At 39.3% G+C, this 27,871-nt stretch overlaps 1 protein-coding gene across 8 annotated transcripts in view; it reads left to right on the top strand.

The window, feature by feature from the left end:
- The window catches only part of PCGF5 (polycomb group ring finger 5), a 100,455-nt gene extending 75,159 nt beyond the window's left edge, over positions 1–25,296 (top strand). For 4 of the 8 annotated variants that reach the window (XM_039482269.1, XM_039482267.1, XM_039482271.1 and 1 more), the window contains 5 exons: positions 3,916–4,064; positions 15,854–15,952; positions 17,491–17,580; positions 19,970–20,029; positions 22,687–25,296. In XM_039482269.1, the coding sequence (XP_039338203.1) occupies positions 3,916–4,064; positions 15,854–15,952; positions 17,491–17,580; positions 19,970–20,029; positions 22,687–22,734 (446 nt within the window). In that variant the 3' untranslated portion in view covers positions 22,735–25,296. The remainder of the gene's footprint in view (positions 1–3,915; positions 4,065–15,853; positions 15,953–17,490; positions 17,581–19,969; positions 20,030–22,686) is intronic. The other 4 variants (XM_039482270.1, XM_039482273.1, XM_039482272.1 and 1 more) reach the window with 3 other exon arrangements.
- The last annotated feature ends 2,575 nt before the right edge of the window (positions 25,297–27,871 follow it).

Genomic DNA, 27,871 nt, shown 5'->3' with positions numbered 1-27,871 from the left:
TCTCCCACCGGCATAGCGCTTTCTATACCGAGGGTTAGGTCAGTATAACTACTGGTGTGAACAATCCACATCCCTGAGTGATGTAGTTATACCAAACTAATTCTGTAGTGTAGACCTGGCCTCAGAGATTTCTTCAGTTTCTTTAGGGTTCAGCAGGAAATGAAATTCTGTTTGTAAAAAATCCAAACATTCTTTATATAAACATTTTTAGTTTTATAGTCTTCTTTTAAATTAAATAACTTTTAAAGAGGATCTCTAGCTTAAATAGTCATTACAGAATTTATTGATTCATCATCATTTTTGGAGAGATGATTCTTCTTGTCTTCCTGAGTTGGGGGAGGGAGTTGTTACATATTAAATAATTAATCTATCTCCCATCAATATAAATATTCCATACTTAAAAGGCTTCTTAGATTAGAAATCAGTTTAGCAAGGTTATTACATTTCAGGTTGGTACATATAGCATTTTACCATAGCAATGATACTAGGAAACCATATTAAATGTTTTTCATTCACTTAGAATACTTGCAGATATGCCATTTCAACATTTAAGAAATAAACAAAGGTTTTCTATAAGGCATTTTTCCTAGAATTTCCAGAATGAAGATTTTAGAGTGATTGTGAAAGAAACCCATTTCAATAAGGATATTTCTAGCATTCTTTTGTTTGGGTTTACTACAGGGGGTTTTTCTTGGAAAGAGGAGCTTGCCAGAGGCCCTCTATACTTCTGGGTTTTATGTCTTTGATAAGGATCTTCAGTGTTACTTCTTTTTGAAGTCCTTTGACCAAATTGTATTTAACAGTTGCAATTTTTACAATTAAAACTCCAGTTCAATATTCTATACAGAGTATCAATCACTACAACCAAGTTTACATCCATTTTCCAAAACATAGCATAAAAGGAATTGGCATAGAAAGTTAAAGCAAGATAAAATTAAAAATGCAGCATTTCCAAGTTTTTGTAAACACTCTTAGAAGTCATAAGTTATCTCCCTTGATACTTGGGGACTTGTCCCTGAGGTGACAGGAAGCAGAAGCATCCTGGAATTCCTTTGATTAGCTTGAAAACCTCCTAACATAAATAACTAAAAACATGTTTGTCATGCTCACCAAGCACCCTGGCAATGATCTGCTTGTAACTATATGTTAATACTCAGTAAAGGCACAAGCAAGTTTGTTATGACCTAATGTTTTAAGAATAGGTTATAATAATTTTATTAATATCAGTAGTGAGGTCTGTTCACCGCAAGTCTCAAACTACCAAAATATGCTTCCATAGAGCCACAGATACAGGGTCTTTCCGTTAGTGCAAAGGTGACCTTGGGCTGAGGGAGTCTGGATCTGCAAGACACTTCTGAGTCCAGATAACAGGTTGGAAAAACATGTTTACATAACAGAAGCATTTGGAATAAGTTATACACCCAGAAAGTGCTTAGAAATCTGCTCTGAAAAGAAATTAAGAATGGATTTCTTACTGAATAATTTCACTAGTGTTGCTTTGTGATACCGGCAGCAGCTTAATACTGTCATGTGTGAAGGATTTTTCTGCCATGTGTGATTTGGTTCCTTTGAATTGAAGAAATGTCTTGGATACTGATTCAGTATTACAAGTCTAAAAAAATATATATATATTTTTTCAATTGCATCAAGTCATGCTTTAATAGGTTGCTTATACCAGATGCCTGGACAGTTGCCTAGACAAGATCATAGTTGAAATAGCTGCAAGGATTTTTCTGGGAAATGGCATAGAGCTCTTAAGGTCGGGGGGGGGGGGGGTTGAATTCCTATCAGGGTGTTCTGAAAGATATTTCTCTTGCACATGTTCCTGGATTGTTTATCTGATTGGAAGTTAGCTAATTCCCTAGTGTCTGGTATTGGAAAAGTCTTAACAGGAAACCCAGATCCCTTAATTGAAGCTTCCTCTATTATTCAGCATTAGTAATTGCTGAAAATTAAAGTTATACAAGGTTTTGTATTTGCTGCAGAAGCCGTGAAGCACAGATAATTCTCCACAGACAACTGTTTATCATATGTACTTTGCCTGTTTGAGGAAAGGGGTTTAATTCCTGGAATTTCACAGAACTTTCCTTGGTAGTTTGATACAGTATATCCTGTTGATAGATTGTAAAAAGCAGCTGCAGGGACAAATAAAAATGTGGTTTGTTCAACTAGAAAATGTGCCAGTGATTTAGTGATGTCTTTCAGACATCGAGTCATCTTGTTTCTGGCTTGTCTAAGATACTTTTCTTTCCAAAAATTTGGAGTAACAAAAGTGGACAAGGTGAATAACTTACTATGTCTGAAAATATGTGCATTTATTAATTAATTACTTTAGGCATAAGAGATTGTTTTGCATACAATTTTGACACTGGTTTCACATTGTAAGTGTTTTATTCGTGTATGAGTAGTTTGAGGTGGAAATACAAAAACATCATAGAACCTGATTTAACAGAGTATCAGAATAGGCAAAAAGTAATCCATTCAAGTCACTTGTTTCTCATAAGCCAGTTTTTGCATGCATGTGAATTGGAGCTGATAGATCAGACTATTTAAACTGTTCTTTTGTCCTACTTTCATTCTTATTTCTCAATTTTCATCAGCTACTCATTTTTCTGTAACTCATGTCAGCACTTTATTAGTCTTGATATCTTGAATTAGTGTTTTGTGCCTGCAGTGAACAATCTTTGCTAGTAACTTCCTAAATAAAATAGAGAGACTCCGAGAATGCCACTATTAGGTGTATATAATAGGTGTGTTGTTTGTTGTCTTCCAAACTGATTAAAAGCTAAGCTAGTTAGAAACACACCATTTTAATTTGCTGTATGATTAGTGGTGTTTGTATTACAAAAACACCCAGAGGTCCCTGTTAAGATTGGGGCTCTAACGGGGGGAGGGTTAGGGGGCTGTGGCCCCTTCACTTTTAAAAGTGGGAGGGCTATGCGCTTTTTACGAGCCGTAAGAGCAAGTGAGGGGTTAGGAGGGGGCAGAGAAGTGAGCAGGGATGGGGCCTTAGGGGGAGGGAGCAGCATGAGGGCAGGGGCTTGAGGAAAAGGGGCAGTGCCTCGGGGGCAGTGGCAGAGGAGGGCTCCAGTTGGGGGGTGTGTGTGTGTGTGTGTGTGTCTCACTCACACACACACACACACACACACACACAGTGGGTGTAACAAATAAATGGAATGGGTGAAGGAGGATAAAAGGTAACTGATAACACATAGTTACGGAAGCTATGTCTTCACTGCAAAAAAAAAAAGTGTGTGTGTGGGGGGGGTTGGTTTACAGCAGGATATTTAACACATTCGCCGTAAAATCCTAGTGGAGACAGGGCACCTGTAGATTTTACTGCAAAGTCAATACTGTACCTCCACCTGTGGTTGATCTTGTCTAGTATACTTCATGGTAAAAATACAGTGCTTTCTCGCCTCTAGAATTTTACTGCAGGATAGCTAATGGATGTTAGTTTTGCATAGTTAAATGGGGTTGACTTATTCTGAGATGTGAGCTTTATTAATTACAGGAAGTAAACACACAAAAATAACTACCATAATCACTACTGACCACCTGCCTAACCACTACCTGTAAAGTAGAAATCCTTTGTGTGCATGTAAAATTGTAATTTCAGTAGTAAACCTCAATTTTCAGGGATTGTAAATTGAGCAGTTTTTAAAGAATCCATTGAATGAAATTCAGTCCAATAGCATATTTTTAAAGAACATATTTTGAAAACCGTGCCAGATTTAAAATAATTGAACCAAAACATTTTAATGCATTTGGGAGACTTTAGCTTTAAATATATCTTTGATTTCATATCTATATCTCTGTGTGTACGTTTGAGTGTACTAATTCATTCCCAGGCATTGCAAACTATTTCTTTTAATTGTATGGTACCTGAATAATCTGATCTTTTATATTTTACAGATGAAAGTCCAAAAGCTGACAAGTCCAAAGTAGATGAAGAGGATGATGAAAATCAAGACGATAAAGATTATCATAGGAGTGACCCACAGATTGCTATTTGCCTTGATTGTTTACGGAACAATGGGCAGTCAGGGGATAACATAGTAAAAGTAAGTTGTTGGAAAGAATCTGTGCTGCTTATTATTTCCTGACAATTTAGATAAACTGCTGTTGGAGAGAGTTTTGCAGTGTTCATGACCTATAACCATTTCCATTGTCACCATAACAAAATCCACTCTTGGTTGGAGCATTAGAAAGAATCTTGCAATTTTCACAATTAGCTGCCTATAAAATTCCTCATTTGTGATTAACCTTTTCAATAATCTATAGGACTAGCACATGTCGTGGTAAAGCAGGATGAGAACTGGAATACCAAATAGAAATGTACACCATAGTATTACATTACATTACATCTTCTGCTGTGGTTTGTCCACTTACAGGAACAGGCTGAAATATCTTCCCATCACTTTCACAAAAAAAGTATTTAGTATTTTCAACCCAAGGATTGCTTGAGTACTGAGGAACTGAGAGCCAAATCTCCTGAGCTATAAACCTGGTGTTGACACTAACTTGTTCTGTGATCTTGGGCAAGTCACTTTCCCTATTTGAAAAATGGAGATGATGAGGCTTGCTTACCAGTCTTCCAGCACTTGAGGGTATTTTCTTTCTCTCATGTCTGAGCCCTTCCTAAGGGGAGGAAGCTATTTAGGAATCCTTGCCAATTTTACTGTCAAATTGTCAAACTGCTGCACAGAGAAAATCATAAAAGGGTAGATACAAAGTACTCACCTAGTCAAGTACTACAGAATGTTTACTGAATAGTTGTGTATTTTAAACAAGCATGCTCAATATTTGAAACTCTTTACTCAATAGAAAAGTCTTTGTTCTGACCCAGGATCAGCAGAACTGTGTGTATGTCTGTGTCCCTCCCTCAGCTCAATATGTCACATGTTGCAAGAAATGTCTCTTTCTTCCAAGATAGGTCTCTGTGTTTTGCAGATTGGATGAAAAGTGTTAACCACATAGGTGGTAGGGTCTGCAATAACAGATCAAATCTCAACATTGGGGCCTTAGAGAGTTTTCACTGGATTATTTGAGAAAGGTTTTAGTCTTTTACTCTTATGAGCCAAAGAGGTTTCAAGAAGTGTTCCATCTGTTCAGCTATCATGTGACTGTGTCCCTTTCCTGTTAGCCTATGTCCCTTTTATATTTTCTTCATTTCTTTATTTTTTTTAAAAAATGTACAAAATACTGATACATTGGAAGAACTTGCTTTGTCAATGTTGTTGATTCCCTTAAAAGAAAGTTAAAAGCAATGCAATAGAGGACCAGCAGAGGGCTAGACAAAAATGGCTTCCCGAAGCCTGAGATGTAAGGGGTTAGCAAAGTAAACTGCCTCCATCAACTTCCTGAACCTACTAATTCCTCCCATAAAACAGAGCACAGGGTTTTAGAAAATGGAGTCTCCAAGAAAAAAAAATCAGAACACCTACTCCAGAGGTAGAAACCAAGGATAAAATGCTGGAAAAATCCTGGCAGATGATGAAACCCAAGAAAAAGAGGCTAGGAAAAGAAAAGACAAATCCTCTTGATAATGTACTGTCAGTGGCAGAAGTGAACCTGAACAGGAGTACTCAGGTATCCAAGGAATCAGCTAAAGATTATACAGAAGGGACTTCCTGAAGTCATCAAGAATGAACAATTGTGAAGTAACTATGTTAATGTTAGAAGGGAAATAGTATGGTGTTTGCTTTAAGTGGGATGAGCATAATTTTGTGATAGCTGCATTTTAGAAAATAAAGGACAATAGGGAATGAGTAGGAGTATCCTAGGGATGGAGGAGATTGACAATAGAGAGGTAATGGGGAGGAGCCCTTAGGCTCAAATGTAACTTAAGTGAGCAGATGATGATCAATCCCTGAGGGTGAGGGTCAAGGTCCCATAGGTGGAGAATGTACCATCTTTGAATTACAAGAGAAGCAGCCCAAGTATTCATGGGGAGAGTACCAAGGTTTAGAGTTCAGCAAAACACTTGTTTGAAGAGTGATTTATATGCTATGGTGGTATTTTGGTTTTGGATTTAAACTAGGGGAAAACCAGGAGTGGGGAGGCAAAGGGGAAGTGTTATAGGAAATAGCTAGGGAAGTTTACAAACAGAAATCAAGCCATATTCAGGCAAACTATTGCGAATGCAACACAATTAGAAACCAGAGACATGCCATCAAACAGCTAAAAAAAATCACAATCATTTCAAGTTTTTCAGTAAGCTAAATAATTATTCTCAATGGCTCTTCCTTTTAAATAACATCTTTGAATGTCAAAGGGCTAAATAATGTCATTAAAAGGGAAAAAGTTCTGGATGAATTTAAAAAACACGCTCTTAGATTATTCTACTTGAAGAAACATTCTCAAGAAGGGCAAATTATGGGCATGAAAGGTAATTGGTTTAGGCAGATATTTTTTGCTTCAGCAAAAGAAAAGAAAAGAAAAGAGGTGTGCATGTATTTGCTGAACATGTATGTTTCCACATTAAAGACCAGTTTAGCTTGTTGAATGGCACCATTGCTGGGTTATTAATAAGAGTTGGCTCAGTGCCTCCCAATTAAAAGCAATTTTTTTTTAAAGATTTTTAAAATTCTGCAGCACTTTAGGACAAGGAAATTATACCTGGAGGAGCACGTATACTGCTCCACACTGATTCTTTAGGGGGATTTTTTTTCATGCCCGTCACCCCAATCGGGGTATGGGCCGCCAACAACAGATCTCCAGAGTCCTCTATCCTGGGCCATTTGCTCTAACTCGTTCCAGGTATAGCCCATTTTTGTGCAATCAGCCTGAAGGTCGCGTTGCCAGGTGTTTCTTGGATGGCCTCTTTTCCGCTTGCCTTGTGGGTTCCACCGCAATGCCTGTCTGGTGATGTTGGTTGGCTGCTTGCGTAGTGTGTGTCCTATCCAGCCCCACATTCTTCTTCTAATTTCTTCCTCTGCTGGAGGTTGACGAGTCCTCTCCAACAGGGGGATGTTACTGATGGTGTCTGGCCAACGGATCTGAAGAATCCTTCTAAGGCAGCTATTAATGAAAGTCTGGATCTTCCTAGTGGTTGTTTTAGTTGTTCTCCAGGTTTCAGCTCCATACAGTAGGACTGGTTTCACGTTGGAATTGAACAGTCGAATCTTTATTGCCAAAGATAGCTCTCTGGAGCTCCAGATGTTCTTGAGCTGTAGGAAGGCTGCTCTTGCCTTACCAATCCTTGCTTTGATGTCTACGTCTGTGCCACCCTGCTGGTCAATGATGCTGCCTAGGTAGGTGAAGGACTGCACTTCTTCCAGGGGGCTTCCATTCAGTGTGACTGGGTCATTGCTGAGTTAATCTTGAGGATCTTGGTCTTGTCCTTGTGGATGTTGAGGCCGACCTGTGATGACGTGGCTGCCACTACGTTGATCTTCTCTTGCATCTGCTGTTTGCTGTGTGAAAGGAGTGCAAGGTCATCGGCAAAGTCCAGGTCATCAAGCTGGGTCCACAACGTCCACTGAATTCCGTTCCTACGCTCGTAAGTGGATGTCTTCATAATCCAATCAATGACGAGGAGAAAGAGAAATGGTGACAACAAACTTCCTTGTCTGACTCCGGTTCGTACCTGGAAGCTGTTTGTGAGCTGCCCTCCGTGGATCACTCTACAGTGTATGTCGTCATATGAGTTCTTAATCAAGTTGACCTCCTTTGCTGGGATGCCATAATGCCGAAGGAGCTTCCAGAGGGTCTCTCGATCCACACTATTGAACGCTTTCTCATAGTCAACAAAGTTGATATAGAACGAGGAGTTCCACTCCATAGACTGCTCGACTATGATGCGGATCGTTGCTATCTGGTCCATGCATGATATATTCTGCCGGAAGCCTGCCTGCTCATCTCGTAGCTGTGGATCGACTACATCCTTCAGTCTCTCTAAGAGGACTTGATTGAAGACCTTCCCAGGCACCGACAGAAGTGTGATTCCTCTGTAGTTGGCACAGTTGCTAAGGTCTCCTTTCTTAGGGATTTTGATAAGGTATCCCTCTTTCCAGACTGCCGGAATCGCTGCTTCTTCCCATATATTCTCATAAAGGGGGTACAGCATTTCCACTGAAGCATCAAGATCTACTTTCAGGGCCTCTGCTGGAATATCGTCAGGTCCAGCCGCCTTCCTGTTCTTCATCATGATGATGGCTTTTCTGATCTCGTCTCTGGTTGGTTTGTCGCAATTGATTGGAAGGTCCTCGTTGGCTGGGTCAATGGCCTGGTCTACACTACACGTTTAAACCGGTTTTAGGAGCGTTAAACCAATTTAACGCCACACCCGTCCACACTAAGAGGCCCTTTATATCGATATAAAGGGCTCTTTAAACCGGTTTCTGTACTCCTCCCTAACGAGAGGAGTAGCGCTAATATCGGTATTACCATATCGGATTAGGGTTAGTGTGGCCGCAAATCGACGGTATTGGCCTCCGGGCGGTATCCCACAGTGCACCACTGACCGCTCTGGACAGCAATCTGAACTCGGATGCAGTGGCCAGGTAGACAGGAAAAGCCCCGCGAACTTTTGAATATCATTTCCTGTTTGCCCAGCGTGGAGCTCCGATCAGCACGGGTGGCGATGCAGTCCGAAATCAAAATCCAAAAAGAGCTCCAGCATGGACCGTACAGATGTGATCGCTGTATGGGCAGGCAAATCTATTCTGTCAGAGCTCTGTTACAGAAGACGAAATTCCAAAGCATTTTTAAAAAATCTCCAGACAGAGGCCACAGCAGGGACTCAGCACACTGCTGTGTGACAAACGTAACGGAAAGCCAAAGAATCAAATGGACACTCATGGAGGAAGGGAGGGGGGACTGAGGACTCAAGCTATCCCACAGTTCCTGCAGTCTCCGAAAAGCATTTGCATTCTTGGCTGAGCTCCCAATGCCTGTAGGGTCAAACACATTGTCCGGGGTGGTTCAGGGCATAGCTCGTCAATTTACCCCCCTCACCCACCCCCAGAAGTAAAAGGGAAAAAAATCCTCTCTTGACTCTTTTAAATGTCACCCTATGTTTACTGAATGCTGCTGATAGACGCGATGCTGCAGCAGTCAACTGCAGCATCCTCGCCCCCCCCTCCTTGGTGGCTGATGGTACAATATGGCTGATATCCATCGTCATCATCAGCCTTGTGACAGATGGTGCAGTGTAGTAGGACTGGTATCCGTCCTCATCATCAGCCCGTGAGTGCTCCTGGCTGGCCTCCGGTGAGATCGGCCGGGGGCGCCTCGGTAAAAAACTCCTGATCATTCCCAGCAGATGGTACAGAATGGCTGGTAACCATCTTCATCATAGCAACAGGGGGCTGAGCTCCATCAGCCCCCGCCCTTCATGTGTAAAGAAAAGATTCTATACTGCCTGGACTATCATAGCAGCAGGATGCTGGGCTCCTCTCCCCCACACTGCTTAATGTCCTGTCTGGACTATCATAGCAGCTGGAGGCTGCCTTCCCCTCATTTTATCTCACTAACAAGTCACTGTTTCTTATTCCTGCATTCTTTATTACTTCATCACACAAATGGAGGGACACTGCAACGGTAGCCCAGGAAGGCTAGGGGAGGAGGGAATCAACAGGAGGGGTTGTTGCAGGAGCACCCCCTGTGAATGGCATGCAGCTCATCATTTCTGCAGGATCTGACACGGAGCGGCTGTGCTCTCAGGTTCTCTGATACACTGGTTCTCTAGTACACTTGCCCCATATTCTAGGCAGGACTGATTCTATTTTTAGGTATCATAAAGGAGGGATAACTCAGTGGTTTGAGCATTGGCCTGCTAAACCCAGGGTTGTGAGTTCAATCCTTGAGGAGGCCACTTAGGGATCTGGGGCAAAAATTGGTCCTGCTAGTGAAGGCAGGGGGCTGGATGACCTTTCAAGGTCCCTTCCAGTTCTAGGAGATCGGTATATCTCCAATTATTACCTAGGGATTGACTCTGGGAGTCATTCGTCTTTTGCGCCCCCGGCCAATCTCAGCCAGGGGCACCTATGACAGCAGCAGATGGTACAGCACAGAAGGACTGGTAACCGTCATCTCATTGCCAATTTACAATGACATGGTAGATAGTACAGAACAGCTGATAACCATCTCTGCTATCATGCAAAAGCAAATGAATGCTGCTGTGTAGCGCTGCTGAATCGCCTCTGTCAGCGGCATCTAGTACACATACGGTGACATTGACAAAAGGCAAAACAGGCTCCGTGGTTGCCATGCTAATGGCGTCTGCCAGGGAAATCCAGGGAAAAAGGGCGCGAAATGATTGTCTGCCGTTGCTTTCCCAGAGGAAGGAGTGACTGATGATATTTACCCAGAACCACCCGCGACAATGATTTTTGCCCCATCAGGCACTGGGATCTCAACCCAGAATTCCAAGGGGCGGGGGAGACTGCCGGAACCATGGGATAGCTACGGAATAGCTACCCACAGTGCAACGCTCCAGAAATCGATGCTAGCCTCGGACCGTGGACGCACACCACCGAATTAATGTGCTTAGTGTGGCCGCGTGCACTCGATTTTATACAATCTGTTTTACTAAACCGGTTTATGTAAAATCGGAATAATCCCGTAGTGTAGACGTACCCAATGTCTGGTGGATTTGGTGGTGCTGGTCTATTCAGGAGTTCCTCAAAGTGCTCCGCCCATCTATTCATCTGTTGTTCTATTCCTGTTATAGTCTTTCCCTGCTTGTCTTTAACGGGACGTTCTGGCTTGCTTGTTTGGTAGTGTCATATAGCTGTTTCATGTTGCCGCTGTATGCTGCCTGCTCCACTTCTGCTGCCAGTCCATCCACATAATCTCTCTTATCCTTCCTAATACTCCTCTTCACTACTCTGTGAGCTTCAGCATACTCTTTTTGAGCTTTGGCCTTTGCTGCTCTAGTCCTGCTGTTGTTAATTGCTGCCTTCTTCTTCTTTCTGTCTTCTATCTTAGTCAAGGTCTCTGCTGTAATCCACTCTTTCTGCTGGTATTTCTTAATTCCAAGCACTTCCTGGCATGCTAATTTAAGTGTCTCTCTCACTTTCTGCCATCTGTTGAGTACACTGTCTTCCTCTTCCTCAGACCGATCCTGTAGTACTGAAAATGTATTCTTTAGCGTCAGTCCAAAATCTTCCTTGATCTTGTGGTACTTCAGAAGGCTGAAGTTGTACTTCGTTCTTCTATCTGACGCATCTATCCAGTTCTTCTTCAGCTTCAGCTTCAATCTGGCCACCACTAAGTGATGGTCGGACGCTGCGTCTGCTCCTCTTCTAACTCTAACGTCCTGTAAAGATCTTCTGAACTTCTTGCTATGCAGACATGGTCGATCTGGTTTTCTGTCGTGCCTGCTGGCGATACCCAAGTACTCTTGTGGATCCGCTTGTGAGGAAAGATGCTGCCTCCTATGACCAGGTTGTTAAATGCACACAGATCCACAAATCTCTCTCCATTCTCACTCATCTCTCCCAGAGCGTGGGTCCCCATGATTTGTTCGTATCCTGTATTGTCAAGTCCAATTTTGGCATTGAAGTCTCCCATAAGACTGGTGATATCTTTGTCTGGGAGAGTCTCTAATATTTTCTGAAGTCTATTGTAAAAGTGATCTTTGTCCTCCTCTTCGCTGTCATTGGTTGGGGCATAGCACTGAACAACATTCATCTTAATCCTCTTCATTTTAGTTCTGAAGGATGATCCTGGGGCCGTGTGCCTCCCAACTAATCAGTGCTCTCTGTGCCTGCTTAGACAACATGAAGCCTACTCCCTGTGTATGAGGTGCGTCGCTCTCTTCATGTCCGGAATACAGCAACAGCTCTCCTGTCAACAGTCGCCTCTGTCCAGCTTGTGTCCATCTTGTCTCACTAATACCAAGTAGGGTCAGGTTGTTGCTCCTCATCTCTACTGCAACCTGCGCCGTCTTTCCTGACTCGTACATGGTCCTCACGTTCCATGTGCCAATGGTAATCCTTCTGGTTGTAAGAAGGGTGATCGGCTTAGTGGCTTCCTCGTGGCTTTCACCACCCAGCGTCATGCGTCTTCGAGTTGAAGACCCTTCTTTTCCAGGATAAAAGCCTCTGTTATCTCTATTGTTGGCGTTTCTGTAGCAAATTGATTTTTTTACAGGGTGGGGTTGCTAGCCCCACGCCCAACCCTCCTCCTTTACCCTGACTTGGGACAGGCAGATGGCCCCAAAGGACCGCTCTGGTGGAGTTTTTAGGGGGAATAGACCTGACAGAAAAAGTCAAGAGGGGTGGGAAAACAGGTGTAGCATTGACTTCTCTGTGCTAATAACTCAATCTTGGATTGTAGGACAGAACTCCACCAGTGGGGAAGTTTTATTTTACATTTTATTCACACCCACACTAGGCGAGATTTATTGTTTCTGTCTAAATCCTTAATGAAGCAGACAGGACCTGCACAAATTGGCGCCATTACAGGGTCAGATTGTGCACCACTGAAAGTAGTATTTGATAGGTGGGATAGGTCCTAAAGATCGCTTTTTGGGGGAAAATGAACTGCTTGTTTCTCCAAGACAAAGATCGGGTTGCAGCAGTTAAAGAGGATATTGTTCAATACTTTCAGATTAATGAGAGACAGGTAAAGCTGTACTTAGGGGCCATTTGGATAAGCAGAACTCCCAACTGAAGAAAGAGCGAGCTCAAGAAAAAATAGAACTAGAATAGGAGATAAAAAGATTACAAGACAGTCATAAACATAGGTTCATAAGAAGAATATTAACTAATATAAGGGGAAATTGAATATGTTGATGACAGATGCCACTGAAAAAGCCTGTAGGTATCCAAAGAAGATGTTTTATGAAAAAGGAAATAAAAATTATAATCTTTTGGCTCAAAAGCTTAAAGTGATTCAACAGCAACATGTTATTCCAGTAAGTAAAAAAAAAAATCAGCAAAAGATAATTACACACCCTAATGAAATATGTGCTGTTTTTGCTACTTATTATAAAAACCTCGGTATGTCAGATTCATAGATTCTAGGACTGGAAGGGACCTCGAGAGGTCATCAAGTCCAGCCCCCTGCCCTCATGGCAGGACCAAATACTGTCTAGACTATCCCTGATAGACATTTATCTAACCTACTCTTAAATATGCTTTCATGCTATAATTTCAAAGAGTGGTGGGATGGACGCATATTATTTTTTCTCTGGCCCATGACCATAGAAAGGGTAAACTGTTAAAAGCAGTGATTGTCATAATATGCTTGTACACTTCTTAACACAATAGGGCCTCAATTCTAATTAGGCTTCTGGGTGTTACTGTGTAACAAATAAATTAGTAGTAGTAGTAACTGAAGATGGGCTCAGTCCTTTCACAGTATTTTCTACAGCCTATTTCCCTGAACATATACAAATCTAATAATTCAGGAAGGACACCTACACTACATCTAATACAGGGATTCTCAAACTGGGGGTCGGGACCCCTCGAGAGGTCACAAGGTTATTACATGGGGGGGTTGCGAGCGGTCAGCCTCCACCCCAAACCCCGCTTTATCTCCAGTATTTATAATGGTGTAAAATATTTAAAAGTGTTTTTAATTTATTGAGGGGGTCAACCACTGATCTAATACTTTAAATAAATAACATAATACAATATCAATAAATGTAAATAAAAAACCCAGTTACTTTGTCTTATTACCTATCTCTCCCCCCCCCTTTTTTTTTAAAGTAAGGGTTAACAAAAATTCAGAATTTTGTTTTCTTTAAAGGGGGGGGGTCTCAATCAGTCCTCCTTTCATTTCCCCAATCATTAAACAAAAATGTTTTTAATCCTTTGGTTCCACTCATAATACAATACATGTGTTTACAGAAGGCCACCTTTGTAAGGCAGGCCAGAGTTGGGGAAAACTGCAACCTCATCAAATCTCCAACATCATTTTGGATTGCCTCTAGGTAGGGAATCCTAGCAGTTGCTTTTTGTATTTTAAAAGCTCTCTTTTTTACTTTTGGGTCTGCAACACTTAGTGGTGGACCATACAGTATACATCCAAGCTCTGAAGCTATTCAGAAATATCTGTAAATAGCAGACTTGCCAAAGATAAAATTGATTAAGCAACTTTAGTGGAAGAAATCTTAGAGGCAATAGCAAGCATGAACAGTGATAAAACTCCTGGACCTGATGGTGTTCCAGCTGAATTTTACAAGGTATTTAAGGAGGTATTAGTGGGTCCCTTGAGGGGTACCTTTTGCCCTTTGCTGTTAAAGGAGGAACTTCCACAACCTATGAAAGAAACTACTGTTGTTCTCCCTAAAGTTGGAAAAGATCTTACTTTATGCACTGTTGAATCACGACATATTTTAGCAAAAATATTAGCTAGCCGATTGCAAAACTCCATGCTCTCAGCTTATATAAATCCAGATCAAACTTGATTAATTAAGGAAAGACAAATGTCAGATAATATTCAGAGAGTACTTGGAATTATCCATAATGCTGAATCAAGTAAAGATCTGTTTCTTGTGTTATCACTTCTTGTAGAGAAAGCCTTTGATAGAATAGAGTGGAACTTTCTATTTCAAATCCTGTCCCTTATGGACACTGAGTCCCAGTTCCTTAAATGGATAATTGCTTTTTACACCAGTCCAGAAGCAACTGTGCAAGTTACTGGGATTAAATCATCACTGTTTGAATTACACAGAGGGAGTAGGCAAGGATGTCCATTGTCTCCTTTACTTTTTCACTGGCATGGAGCCTTTTGCACAAAGGAACAATGAATCTTATCACAGGAATAAAACTTGCAGGAACTTATCAGAAAGAATCTTTAAATACACGTAATGTCATATTATTTTTAAGTAAGCCAAATATTTCCATAAAATTAATTTCTAAAGAAATCCATGACTTTGGGAAAGTGTCTGGATTTGAAGTAAATTATGTCAAATCTGAATTGCTAGCTGTAAATTTGCCAGATTCTGAAAAGTTATTGCTCCAGAAAACATTAAGGTACAAATGGGCAACAAATTCTATAAGATACCTGGGAATTTAAATCTCAGACAACCTAGAAGAGCTCTATGATTTAAATGTCAAACTATTTCAGCAAATGAAAAAAGATGTGGAGTACTGGAAGAAGCGTACAAGTTGGTTAGGAAGAACAGTGTCAGTCAAAATAACCGTTTTGCCAAGAATATCTTTCTTGTTTCAAAAACAACAAGGAGTCCGGTGGCATCTTAAAGATTGACAGATTTGTTTGGGCATAAGCTTTTGTGGGTAAAAAACCCATTTCTTTAGATACATCTGGTTGCATCTGAAGAAGTGGGTATTTTACCCATGAAAGCTTATGCCCAAATAAATCTGTTAGTCTTTAAGGTGCCACCAGACTCCTTGTTGTTTTTGTGGGTACAGACTAACACAGCTACTCCCTGATACTTTCTTGTTTCAAAATCTTTGTGATTATCCTAGATAAAACCCTTGCAGGAATACAAAGGATGTTGTTAAAATTTATATGGAACAAGAAGAGACCTAAAGTGAGAGTAGATTCTTTATACAGACCCATTGAACAGGATGGGTTAGCTGTTCCAAATATCTGGTACTGTACTATCAAACTAGCCAGTGCAAAGCAGTAGCAGATTGGGGGTGCTCTAACCCAGCCAAACACCGGACAAGGAACAAGGAAATTGTGGCAGTGTACATTTCTCCAGCCTACCTTGGCTTAATAAAAAAATCATGCCTTCCAGAAATTTATATACAGCCTTCATAAATTAATAATAAAACTAAATAAATACAGGCAATACAGTAAAATTAGTTAACAGTAAACATGCCCACTCTAATAAACATTATTGTACCAAAAGTTGCATACATGCTATTTAAGTGAGGGTGCTTTGTTTCAAAATATCTAACACCCCTTCTCTGATATGTTCCTTTAGGGTTTAATGAAGAAATTCATCCGCTGTTCTACACGAGTGACTGTGGGAACCATCAAAAAGTTTCTCAGTTTAAAATTAAAGCTTCCAAGTTCTTATGAGGTAATTCCCCCTCCCTCCCCACCGCCACCCCCCTGCATAATATTAAATTTAAGCTTCAGCTAAACAAAGGCTTTTTAAAATAACTCAGTCAGTGGGTACAAGGCAGTATTCAGTCTCTGGTACAAGGTTTCCTAAACCCGGAAATGAGCCATACCCTCTGAAGGGCACTTTGCCAATGGAGCACCCAACTGCACTTGCTACCTGGGCACCTTCATGTAAATATTGCTTGTTGCTCAGCTTTGGAGTGACCATCATTTTGTTTTATCAGTAAGGTTAAGATTCTGTCACAGATATTTTTAGTAAAAGTCAGGGACAGGTTGCAGGCTTCCGTGAACTTTTGTTTGTTGCCCACGACCTGTCCCTGACTTTTACTAAAAATACCCAGGGGAGGGAGGGACAAATAGAGTGCTGTTGGGGGCTTGCAGCTGCTCCAGCCCTTCCACTGCTCTTGCAGCAGGGACTGACCCAACCCCAGCCAGCTGCTCCGGTGGCCCGAGGGCTAGCCACTAGTCAGCTGTTCCGGGCGTCACTGCTCCATCAACGGGGGCTGACCCAACCCTGGCCAGCTGCTTCGGTGGCCCAGGGCTAACAGCTGCTCCAGCCCTGCCCCATAACAAGTCATAGAGGTCCTGGAAAGTCACAGTACCCATAACAGAATCATATACTTACGTATTAGCTATCTTTTCAGTTTTTTGATATACAGGTATATGTTTTCTCTTCTTGCCTCCTTTTATATGGTTAATAACAAAAGTGAGCCCTATAGCTATAACTGCTGGGAAAGAAGGAGTGGTGATTAGACACCACCTGACCAAAACATTCTTCAGTTTCATTAGTGATCCTTCATTTTTACTGTGTAATGTGAAAAGAGGCCCAGTTCTGACAGACTAACCTATTTTTAAGTATTTATATGATCTCCATTACCATAATATCTGAACACCTCATGTTCTTTAATATATTTTCCCTCACAATACCCCCGTGAGATGGGGAAGTAATATTCATCTGGCCAATGGAGCAGCTCCTCTGCTAAACAGCAATAGGAAAATTTCTAAAAAGTCTCAGTGGAGATAAGACCTAAGAGAATAAACAGGGGACCCCACAATGCCATTTTTGTAGAAATGCTTCTCACAAACTCTCTCACTTCATCACATTGCTTCCTTCTCCTGCCCTAAGTCCTCAATTTAATGAAGAATGGTATTTGCATTTTTGGGTTATTCTTAAATTTTTTAATAAGCAGGAAAGTGTGATAATCATGTGTGTCTCCTTAGGACTAAAAGAGTATTGCAATGTTCAAAGCATCTTCCAAGGCACACTGTAAAGCTTTTCTCTTTACTCAGGTGACTGTACAGAATTAGTAAAATCAATATTTTAGGGGGAATTCATCCGCATTGACATTTATCAACATGTTATTTTAGTCAATGTATGGTTCATTCACTAAGAGTCTCTGGTGGGATTATTAAATAGCTAAGAGATTCACTTATGATTTCATTTAAAAGTAACAATTTCATATCTGTTGGACTCTGTCATCATTTTTTTTAAAGCTGGATGTACTATGCAATGGTGAAATCATGGGGAAGGATCATACTATGGAATTCATCTATATGACAAGATGGAGACTAAGAGGCGAAAATGTGAGTACTTTTATGATTTTTACGTGTATTTATGTGTGCCTGTGTTTAGATAGATTTCTTTATACAGTTTGTATGGCTTCATGGCTTGGTCCAATAGGTGTTCTCTGATCTTTACAAAATCTGTATTTAAAAATTAATCTCACATACTCTCCAGATTATTTATATTAAAAAATTCTAAGATTAGTTATTGAAACACTACAACAGGCATACTATACAGACTTTAACATTCAGAATTAGCAGGAATACGAAGTTTGAATATACATATCTGAAACCACAAACACTTAGTCATCGTGGGAATTTCAGTTGAAATAGTATGATCCCTTAACTTGCAAAAGTCTAGGAGTTTCTGTCCAATCATTCTGTATTCAAAATGCTCTATCTATAACAGGGGTCGGCAACCTTTCAGAAGTGGTGTGTCGAGTCTTCATTTATTCACTTTAATTTAAGCTTTCGTGTGCCAGTAATACATTTTAGCGTTTTTAGAAGGTCTCTTTCTATAAGTCTATAATATATAACTAAACTATTGTTGTATGTAAAGTAAATAAGGTTTTTAAAATGTTTAAGAAGCTTCATTTAAAATTAAATTAAAATGCAGAGCCCCCCGGACCGGTGGCCAGGACCCAGGCAGTGTGAGTGCCACTGAAAATCAGCTCGTTTGCCAACTTCAGCACGCATGCCATAGGTTGCCTACCCCTGATCTATAATATGATGGGACATTGAAAAATCATTCAAGCCATCTAATTATTTTGACATTCCTTAATTCTATAGTCATGTCATGTAGAGTAAACATATAATAATGTCCACAACAGATAGGACAGCTAATGTTTTTCCCCCACATATATAGTTTAGAAAAGCAATAGCTATCTTGCTGAAGGACATTTCTTGGGGATCAATGATCAGATTGAGTTAATAACCCTTAGTTTTGCTTTGGACCATTAACTACTCCCATTTGGTCAGTAATTTCTCAGAAATCATCTCATTGCCTGTTGTATTTATTTTATCTTTCTTTTATATATTCATTCATGTTATATGTGATTATATATTCTTCTTTATTTTGCATTGTGTGCAAAATGGTTGCATTTCAATGCAAGGGGAAGCTGCCCATGGGTTCAGTTAAGGTTAAGTACTGGTGTAGTTTTACTGAGCTGTAGTAAATTCCAGAGCCCCAGCCCCCATCACTCTGTTTTTCTGATTTACAAGTACTCACTGTGGCATAGGCAGAGGAGACGGGATTAAGCACAATGTTGATTGAACAACTCACAAACTTCTTTAACAGTTTCACCTTTAAACCTAGTAAGACCTTAAAAAAATTAATTTCTCCATAGCAAATATTGACTAAGTTTGCAGACAGAATATTGCACTGAGATTAAAATGGCTATCAAGAATGCAATATTGCACCATCAAAGAGTGTTTTAATCTAAGAGTAGTATTGCCCTTGAATCCAGTTGGTATTTGTTTTACTAACCTTCTGAATTTTGTTAACATTGCTTGTGCTCTAAAGAAATATTGAGGAGAAATGAGGCAATAACAATAATAGAATGCATTCATGATGGCTGAACTACTGCCTCCTGTCAACACATGGATTCTTGACAGTGGTATTGGTTTGGAGGCAGTAATGTATACTATTTGGTCAAATGCCCATATTTGCACCAGCTTAAATTTTCAAAAAAATTATAATAAAAATGTTTTCTTGGATATATATGATGTTACTGAAAACTCAGTGAAATTTTATGGAACATTTATGGTCACACAGAATCTCCAAGTGATGCATTCACCTTTTCCATTGGATAATAATAAATTACTCTTAATTGCCAATGCTTGCAAACCAAAACTAACAGAAAATATAAAATGTATAATACTATCATCTTTGAAGTAGCTCAAGTCTCTTCAGGATGCTATTCCTGCCTGGGTGAAATATTTCAGAAATTATGTTTTTGGTAACACACTCTCCAATTATTAACCTGTTTGGAAATTTCTTTTTGGGGAGGAAATTATCAAGGAGGTTATAGTAAGGCAGCTCCAGAGACATCTGCTCTTCTGTGGTTGTCTAGCCCCTGGTCAAGTTGGTTTTAAGCCAAAGTGTGGTACAGAAGCGATAATGGTTCTTAGATGATAATCTCTTCTTTTGATGGATGAAGATCAGGTAAATCCATTATCCGTGTCTATGACACTGTTCACTGAGTTTCTGTTAACACACCTCTGGACACTAGGAGAGCAAGATATAGTCTAAGAAACAATGATAATTTACTCCTTCGAAAATGCGTTCCTATTTTAAAAGTAATTTTAATTCTCTCATTTGAAACAAAAAAAAAATTAAATGATTAATGATAAATGTATGTGTCCAGTTGTGGATGCCTCTTATCTGATCAGAAAATCATCTCCTCCGCAGTTTCGGTGTCAGAACTGCTCATCTTCGCAAGTCTGCTCACAGGATGGCACTTTTTATCAGGTAAGAGGCACTCACGACTGTACATATTACAGATCCTGTCAACATTTTAATTGTAACTCATCATTGTGGAGGTTTTATAACTCTATGTTCCTCTGAGCTAAAACTTAACATATAAGGTCTAAGTCTTCTATTTGTTCATTCCATAAAGCTTGTATTGAATGAATGAAGTACACTGAGGAGTTTTAAGGCTTATGATTTTTTAAATAAAGGCTCTTTATCTTCATGCTTCAGTGCATATGATCATCAGCAGGGTGTTAAAAGACATCTCGCACTCTTCCCTTTCTCCCCTTATCCTCCCTCATGATAATACTGCATGGTTAGGGACTGCATGGTACCGCATGGTTAGGGACATAATGGAAGTTTATACCTCTATAAAGTATCCAAAATTGGCAAGTAAAGAAATGTTAGATTTTCTAATGGTGTGTTCCTTTTTACTGCTTTAAATTTGGAAATGGGCTGACATCCCAGCTTCATATCCCTCTAACGGAGCAAACCAAAACTCCAGATCTAAACACCCTGGAATATGGGAATTGAAAACTGAACAAAACTTTCTCAAATTTTCATATTGTTCACAATGGGTATTCTAATTTGGCCTATTTTAAAGAAGATTTCAAGCTGCAAATTTGGATATGAATCTGGTTTCAGTATTTGATTTGAGCCCATCTCTATTACAAATGATTGTTTTTTAAAAATGACCACAGTATGGACTAATATTTTTCTTACATGGAAAACCAAAATTAATGATCAAGGGTCAAATTCTGATACAGCTGACACTTTGCAATTGTGCTGACTTCAGTTGAGTGACTTGGGTGTAATTGAGGGCAGAATTCAGTCCAAATGAAAGGGTGTTCTAGAAAAACATTGCCGTTCACGCATTACAATTTGTATTTGTTCAGTTAGCTCAACATTTTTAGTGGTATGCAGACTTTGTGCACAGGAGTTTTGAGAACAGTATAGTCTCATACTAAATTTTAGGGGTGTAATTGTCCTCAGTGCTTGTGTGTAATTCCCATTAACGTTAATAGAAGTTAGGTGCTTGCGTTCAGAAGCAAATACATAGTCTGCAAGACCAAGAAAAGTGTGAAAGATTCTCGTATGTTAAATGGGATGGTTTCCATTTTTCTCATGTAGTAATCATATCCCAGACTAAATCATCTGATATTGAGTTTATTTGAGCATATAGTTATTACTTATAACTAGAACTCACTTAAGGTGCTTTCTGTCTTCTCACTCAAATACCCTCGCTACTATAAATACCTTTGCTCTAATTGTCTGATTTTTCAGAATTCCACATCTACAAGCCCACAACAATTGTGATCTCTCCAGTTTCTGACCCTTTTTCTACCATAATGAGAAAAATTCATTAACTTCTTGCATAAGTCTTGAATGCAATGGTTATTCTTTTTTTGGTCTCTGAGATTCATCTATTGTATTTGAAGAGTTAAAAAAGAAGGCAATATTTTTGTTGCTAATGATTATTTTGTAAAACCTCTCAGTAATTCCACCCACCCAATTTAAGAAGTCTGTACCTCAACTGTGGTCCCTTCTGCCAGTGATGTCAGAGGCTATTTGAACCCCATGCTGACATAACAGAGCATTCCTGATTTTGTGTTAGAGAAGCTCCAGCACCGCAATAAAGTTATGTGGAGAAAACATCAGACTTAGACTGAAATATATATATATAAATGGAACTTTCAGCAGCAAGTGACCACAAGTTCCACCTTCCTTCCCTAATCACAGTGCTCCTCAATTTATGTATCCAAATGGATGTGTTGCATTTTTGTGAATGCAAGATTGAGAGCCATTGAAAATGCAGCCTTGAATGAATATGAAGATAAGGAAATTATTTTCAGGAGATTTCAGTCCTCCTTTCTCATGAAATCAAGTGACTCTGGTTGACTTGACTTTCAAAAGAGTTGAGTAACTGCAGCTTGCATTGTTTAGTACTGGTTATAATGGGAGCTGTTGGCGCTCTGTACTTCTGAAATACCAGGTTAAGTGTAAGCAGCAAAGAGTCCTGTGGCACCTTATAGACTAACAGACATATTGGAGCATGAGCTTTCGTGGGTGAATACCCACTTCGTCGAATGCATTTCACCCACGAAAGCTCATGCTCCAATATGTCTGTTAGTCTATAAGGTGCCACAGGACTCTTTGCTGCTTTTATAGATCCAGACTAACACGGCTACCCCTCTGATACAGGCTAAGTATATCATCTTAGAATTGATTGGAGATAGTATCATCTTAGAATTGAACTAATATGAGATAAAAACATTTTATGAATGTTTTTGTCAAGAATACCTGCATTATTTCTAGGATCACACAAGTGTGGTTCCAGTATGTCATATGTACAATGTAAGTTATATAGCGTATGTATTGTGTATGGATGATATAATTATAATCTGACTCCTGAACTCACCGTGGTATAAGAGACTTTTTATTATATTTTTGAAAACTGGTTGTGGATGTAAATTTTATTGAAATGTAGAAAACTATATTAGTCTAATGTTAACCCTAGAGGTAAGTTTTTAACTTTCCTTATGGTACGGTTTAATTATATCTTGTTTGTATTTCATATAAACCATGCCTTCATGTTATCCTTGTTTGTCTTTTTTTGTTTGTTTGTTGTTGTGTCCTTCTTTTGTTTTTGTTTCTAGTCTTACCCTATGGTACTGCAGTATCGACCCAGAATTGACTTTGGTTAGACCAAAGGGACGGATCCTACTGAGATGAATCCTGCACTATTTGTTACCCATCGACAGATTGCACAATGAATGGATGTGCCTGGATTAAGGGGACACAACCAGATTTTCAGCATGCAAATAAGGACATTGTCTTTCTTAAAATTGTCAATTGCATCCTTGTTGTTTCTATTAGAGCAAGCCAAGTGCCATTCTGCTACTGAAATGTGCATAAGATATTTGTGGTATCTTAAAAGTGTGCTGCAAGTCATAGCCAAAATCATGACGTGTATAGTCAAGATTCAGAAACTACAGAACATTTTGCCTGCCTGTTAGAAGAGTTTTCTGGTCCTAATGTTGATTACACTAGCAAAATGGCAGAATGCTCATTCCATGTGGTGTTGCAATTGTCACATATTTACTATTTTACTGATTATTGTTGTATAAATGATAGAGAACTGTACAAAAATTATGGATTATACCTTGAAAATATTTTGTATAGAAAATATATTTAGAACAGTGGTGATTGTGCCACTACATTTTTCTTGTTAAGTTTCCATGCGTCCAGGTATAGCTCGCCCATGAGTGTGCAACAATCCTTTTGCAACGAATGAAGATTATCCTTACAACAATATTAGAACATAGTAATTCAACTAAGCCATTTTAAATTGTCTAAATAGATTCTACCAGTATCACCTAATAGCACCATAGCCCTTGTGAGTGCAAAATTGTATGACTTGCCTAAAGACTGGAATTTGATATACAACTATTTAGGATAATGGCAGCTGGTCAAATTACGTTTCTTTTAATAAAGTCAATGTAAAAGTGAGGTTAAAATAATTTAAATGTCTAATAAAAAAGCAGAAATTCCTGTCTCAAATTACACCATATAGCAAACATTTATATATCTTTTGTCACTCTGTTGCCATTCACATTAAGGATTTATTTTTAAGATTGGGTTTAGATGTGTCCAAGTGTGGCATATAATAGAGTAAAATAATACAAACTAACATATTTCAAAATACATAGCTTTAATGGCATTAAATTTCTGTTAAGTTTATCTGGAGTTCAGAAGCTATTGCACATAACTTAATTAGTTATTGTCGCATCCTAACGCTAGTTCCATAAAACTGGAGATAATGCAATATAGTAGATAAGCAGTCTGATGAAAATAATAGGCTGCTCAAGGTATTTTTTTTCTCAGACCTGATAGTGGTGAGAAAAAAGTGATTTTTTTTTTGCCTTAGATATCACAAATATAATGGTTCTAGTGAAGAAAATTGTATTAAGGTTTCTGGTAACATTGTAGGGAGCATTATATTTCATGCATTTTCTGTAGTCTTCCATTGTCTTTGCTCAGTTTACAAGTCAGAGTGGGTTTTTTATTTCAAACTCTGCAAAGATACTTACAGTTCAATACTTGGCATAATTTCTACTTAATGCACAGCTACCAGCATTCTTACTTACTTTTATATGACTTTATGTATTCAACAAAAAGGAAACAAATTGACTCTCAGAAGCTACTATAGAATGAACTAGTCGTGCTTAGAAAATCAAATCAAAAACCTAAATAAAAAAAACAGGATCAAAGCATAAAAGATAGACGATGGGAAATAGCTCCTATTAAAGTTTGGTGGCAGTACAATTTATATATGTAGGGCATGCAAACAAACATGCATTGCAGGTGAAAAGCTGGCCCCTGAAGTCAATGGGAGTTTTGCCATTGACTTTAGTGAGAACAGGATTTCATCCTATTTGTACACACTGAGTCAGATCCTACCTTTGTGTTCCAAAAGCCACGTAACAAGGGGGAGTAGAGACATTGCCCATAGCATTCTGTTAAGGAATCCTGCCATTGCAGATGAAGATTGCATATAATGTGCTGACACAGGGTGCCATGGGAAACACTCTGATACTCCCTTCTGCAGGCACGGTGTGCTGACTGATATTGGGGCTAGTTGGGCCATACTGTTGATAGGAACAGATGCATTTGCTGGTTGCAAAGGCTAGTCTCCTCTTGCCCTCCCAGTCTGTGGCACGCTCATTAGCAGGTTTGACAAGCTGCTCCATGTCTGTAGACCCCAGCTCCTACACAGAGCCTTAACAAATGCAGTGGTACTCTTCACAGACACAGAGGTCTGCCCACATGGATCAGGTTGCAGGAGTGGGAACCAAATTTCTATTGCATATCCATATTATCTGCATCATACTAAATTCCTTTATAAAGAAGCAATACAATGTTGTTTCTAAATATTTACATGTATGTACAAATGACACCTTACAATTTTTATATCCTTCACATCATTGAAGTGTTTTTATGCCAGGAGTATTTTCAAGGTGGCGTCACATTAAAACGAAAGGTTTGTTTCAAAGCTTTTGGTTTCAGTTTGTCATAAAATTTAATAGCAATATTTCAAGTTTAATTTTTAGTTGATTCAGGAGATACAATGTTGTATTTCTTTCGTTGCATATTTGCTGGTTTGGTACATTTGGACTGGGTGTTTTAAACAAACAGAAGGACAGCACAGAATTTGTTTGCAGTGTTGTTGTAGCCATGTAGTCCCAGGATAGTCGAGAGACAAGGTAGGTGAGGTAATATTTATTAGACCAACTTCTGTTGATGAAAGACAAGCTTTCAAGCTCACAAAGCTCTTCTTCAGGTCTGAAAAAAGTACATAGACGGTCACAGCTAAATACAAGATGGAACAAATTGCTAAACGTAAGGAGTTAACACGTTGCAAGAGACCATTTAAGTCATGAAGTGAGCAGTTAACACCTCTGCAGTCGTGGGATAAAGGAGGGCTAGTGGGGCACAGATGGTTATAATGAGACATAAATCCAGTGTCTTTATTGAGCCCATGATTTTTAATGTCCAGCAGAGTTGTGAATTTTTTCCAGCTTTTGAAGGTGTTATGCAGACTTCCTTTGAGGACGAGGATAGGTCAGATATGGAGTGATTGCTTTGTTAAACATATTTGGCCATGGGTGATAGGGTGTTTTTTTGTCTTTTATCATTTTTCTGTGTGAGTTCATTTGAGAGTGTAGTGATTGTCTGGTTTCACCCACAGTTGTTATTGGGGCATTTATTGTATTGAATGAGGTACACCACATATTGTGTTAAGCATGTGTAGGACCCATGGATCTTGAATGGTGTATTGTGAAAGATATTGATCATCACAGAAGTGGAGATATGTCGGCTGGGTTTTGCATCTGTTGTTCTGGCAGAGTCTGGTGCCACTTTGAGTTGGTGTGTCCTGGTCTGTGGGGAGCTTGCTTCTGATGATGACCTTGTTAAGGTTGGAAGGTTGTTTGAAGGCCAGAAGAGGGGGTTCAGAAAAGATTTCTTTCAGTATGTGGTCCACGTCGAGTATGGGTTATAATTATTTAATGATTCCCTATATGGGTTCCAATGTGGAAACACCATATTATCTGTGGGTAAACATTTTTCACAAATATGTTTCCCACTTCATTTTGAATGATCTCTTGAAATGCATCCGAAGAAGTGAGCTGTAGCTCACGAAAGCTCATGCTTAAATAAATTTGTTAGTCTTTAAGGTGCCACAAGTACTCCTGTTGTTTTTTTTTGCGGATACAGACTAACACGGCTGCTACTCTGAAACCTCTTGAAATTTGTTAACTTCTTATGTTTAACAGTCTGTTCCATCTTGTACTTAGCTGTGACAATCTGAGTATCTTTCCCAGACCCGAAGAAGAGTTCTGTGAGCTTGAAAGCTTGTCTTTCATCAACAGAAGTTGGTTCAATATAAGATGTTCCCTCACCTACCTTGTCTAACACAAAATTTATCACTTGGAGCCCATTCTTAAGGGTATGACAGACAGAATTTTGCACCCAACCAACAAATTCGTATTGGATTTAGGACAGCCACAGAAAATTCTTTTTACTTTATTATGAGGGCCCATGAGTGACAATGAATAGAGGTTTGAATGTTTCATAAGATTTTCTGCATTCTCAGTTCAGGAAGCCAAAAATTTGTCTTGCTGAGAATTGACAACTATGTTATTTCATGATTTGTTTGTTTTTTAAATCCAGCTCAGAACTAGATTAGGGAAGTCAAAACTTCTTCACTGTAAGTACAAAAACTAAGGACAGATACGTTTTCAATGTACTCTGCTGAGTATCCTGTCTTTCAGTGCTTTTGTAAACATACGATCTAGCTACCTACCATTATGGATTTCTGATATGATAGCATAGTTCCTGCTTGTGGTTTGGTTTGAATGCTTGTCCTAGGGGTTAGATGCCAGCCAAATTGATACCTGTTTGGGCAGCTTGCATAACACAAGTGCTGTCTCTCCTGCAGTAAATTTCTCTTTGCTTATACTGCATAGGTGTGGCATGTCTACAGATGTGTATGTGTGATTATCTCTGTTGATACATTGTGCCAATTAAAAAATATGAAAAGTGTAAGAATAGTCGAGTGCATGTACAGACACTTGAGTGCCAAAGTCAAATTATAATGCAGTGGGAACATGGGTTTTCAATGAAAATCACACTGTGTCCCCAAATAAAACAGGACACTACTATGTATAGGCATGCTTGATGTGGACATTTCAGTAGCACATCATGTCTCACCACTGCATAAAGTCAATCAGGAAGGAAGAAAATAGCTGAGCCCTCAGTAGTTTATTCTGAAATTATCCATATTGTTGGCACCCAACTGCAACAGGGGGTGGTCAGACCTAAAATGAGACACTTTCCCTAATTGTACAACCTTTAACTCACTCCCACAAGTTTAGTTTTTTTTCTAAAATGAGAGCCCAGAAGTTACATCCACCTCCTTCCCCCAGTTAGCCCATTAATAGAAGTCAAATGTAATGCCTTTGTTAGACTAAAAATCTGTAGGCAGTATATAGCCTCTAACATACTGGAAATTAAGAGTTTACAGAATGGGATCTCGTAAGATCTCAAAAGCATATATAATACAAATCTGTTAGATTAGCATAAATGTGCATTACATTGTGTACTATTAAACTACCTTGACTATGGCCCCAGTCCTGCAAACACATGAATAATTCTTATTTGTCTGAATAGCCCCCACTGTAGTCACTGGAATTCATCACTACAGTAAGGATTATTCAAATATTTTTGGAATCAGACCCTAATGTATGGTGTGCTCAGATAGGAAACGATGTGCAACAAAAA

The sequence above is a fragment of the Mauremys reevesii genome, linkage group 7 (genome assembly GCF_016161935.1).
Source record: "Mauremys reevesii isolate NIE-2019 linkage group 7, ASM1616193v1, whole genome shotgun sequence".
NCBI lineage: Eukaryota > Metazoa > Chordata > Testudines > Geoemydidae > Mauremys > Mauremys reevesii.
This window is presented reverse-complemented; position numbering and strand designations above follow the sequence as displayed.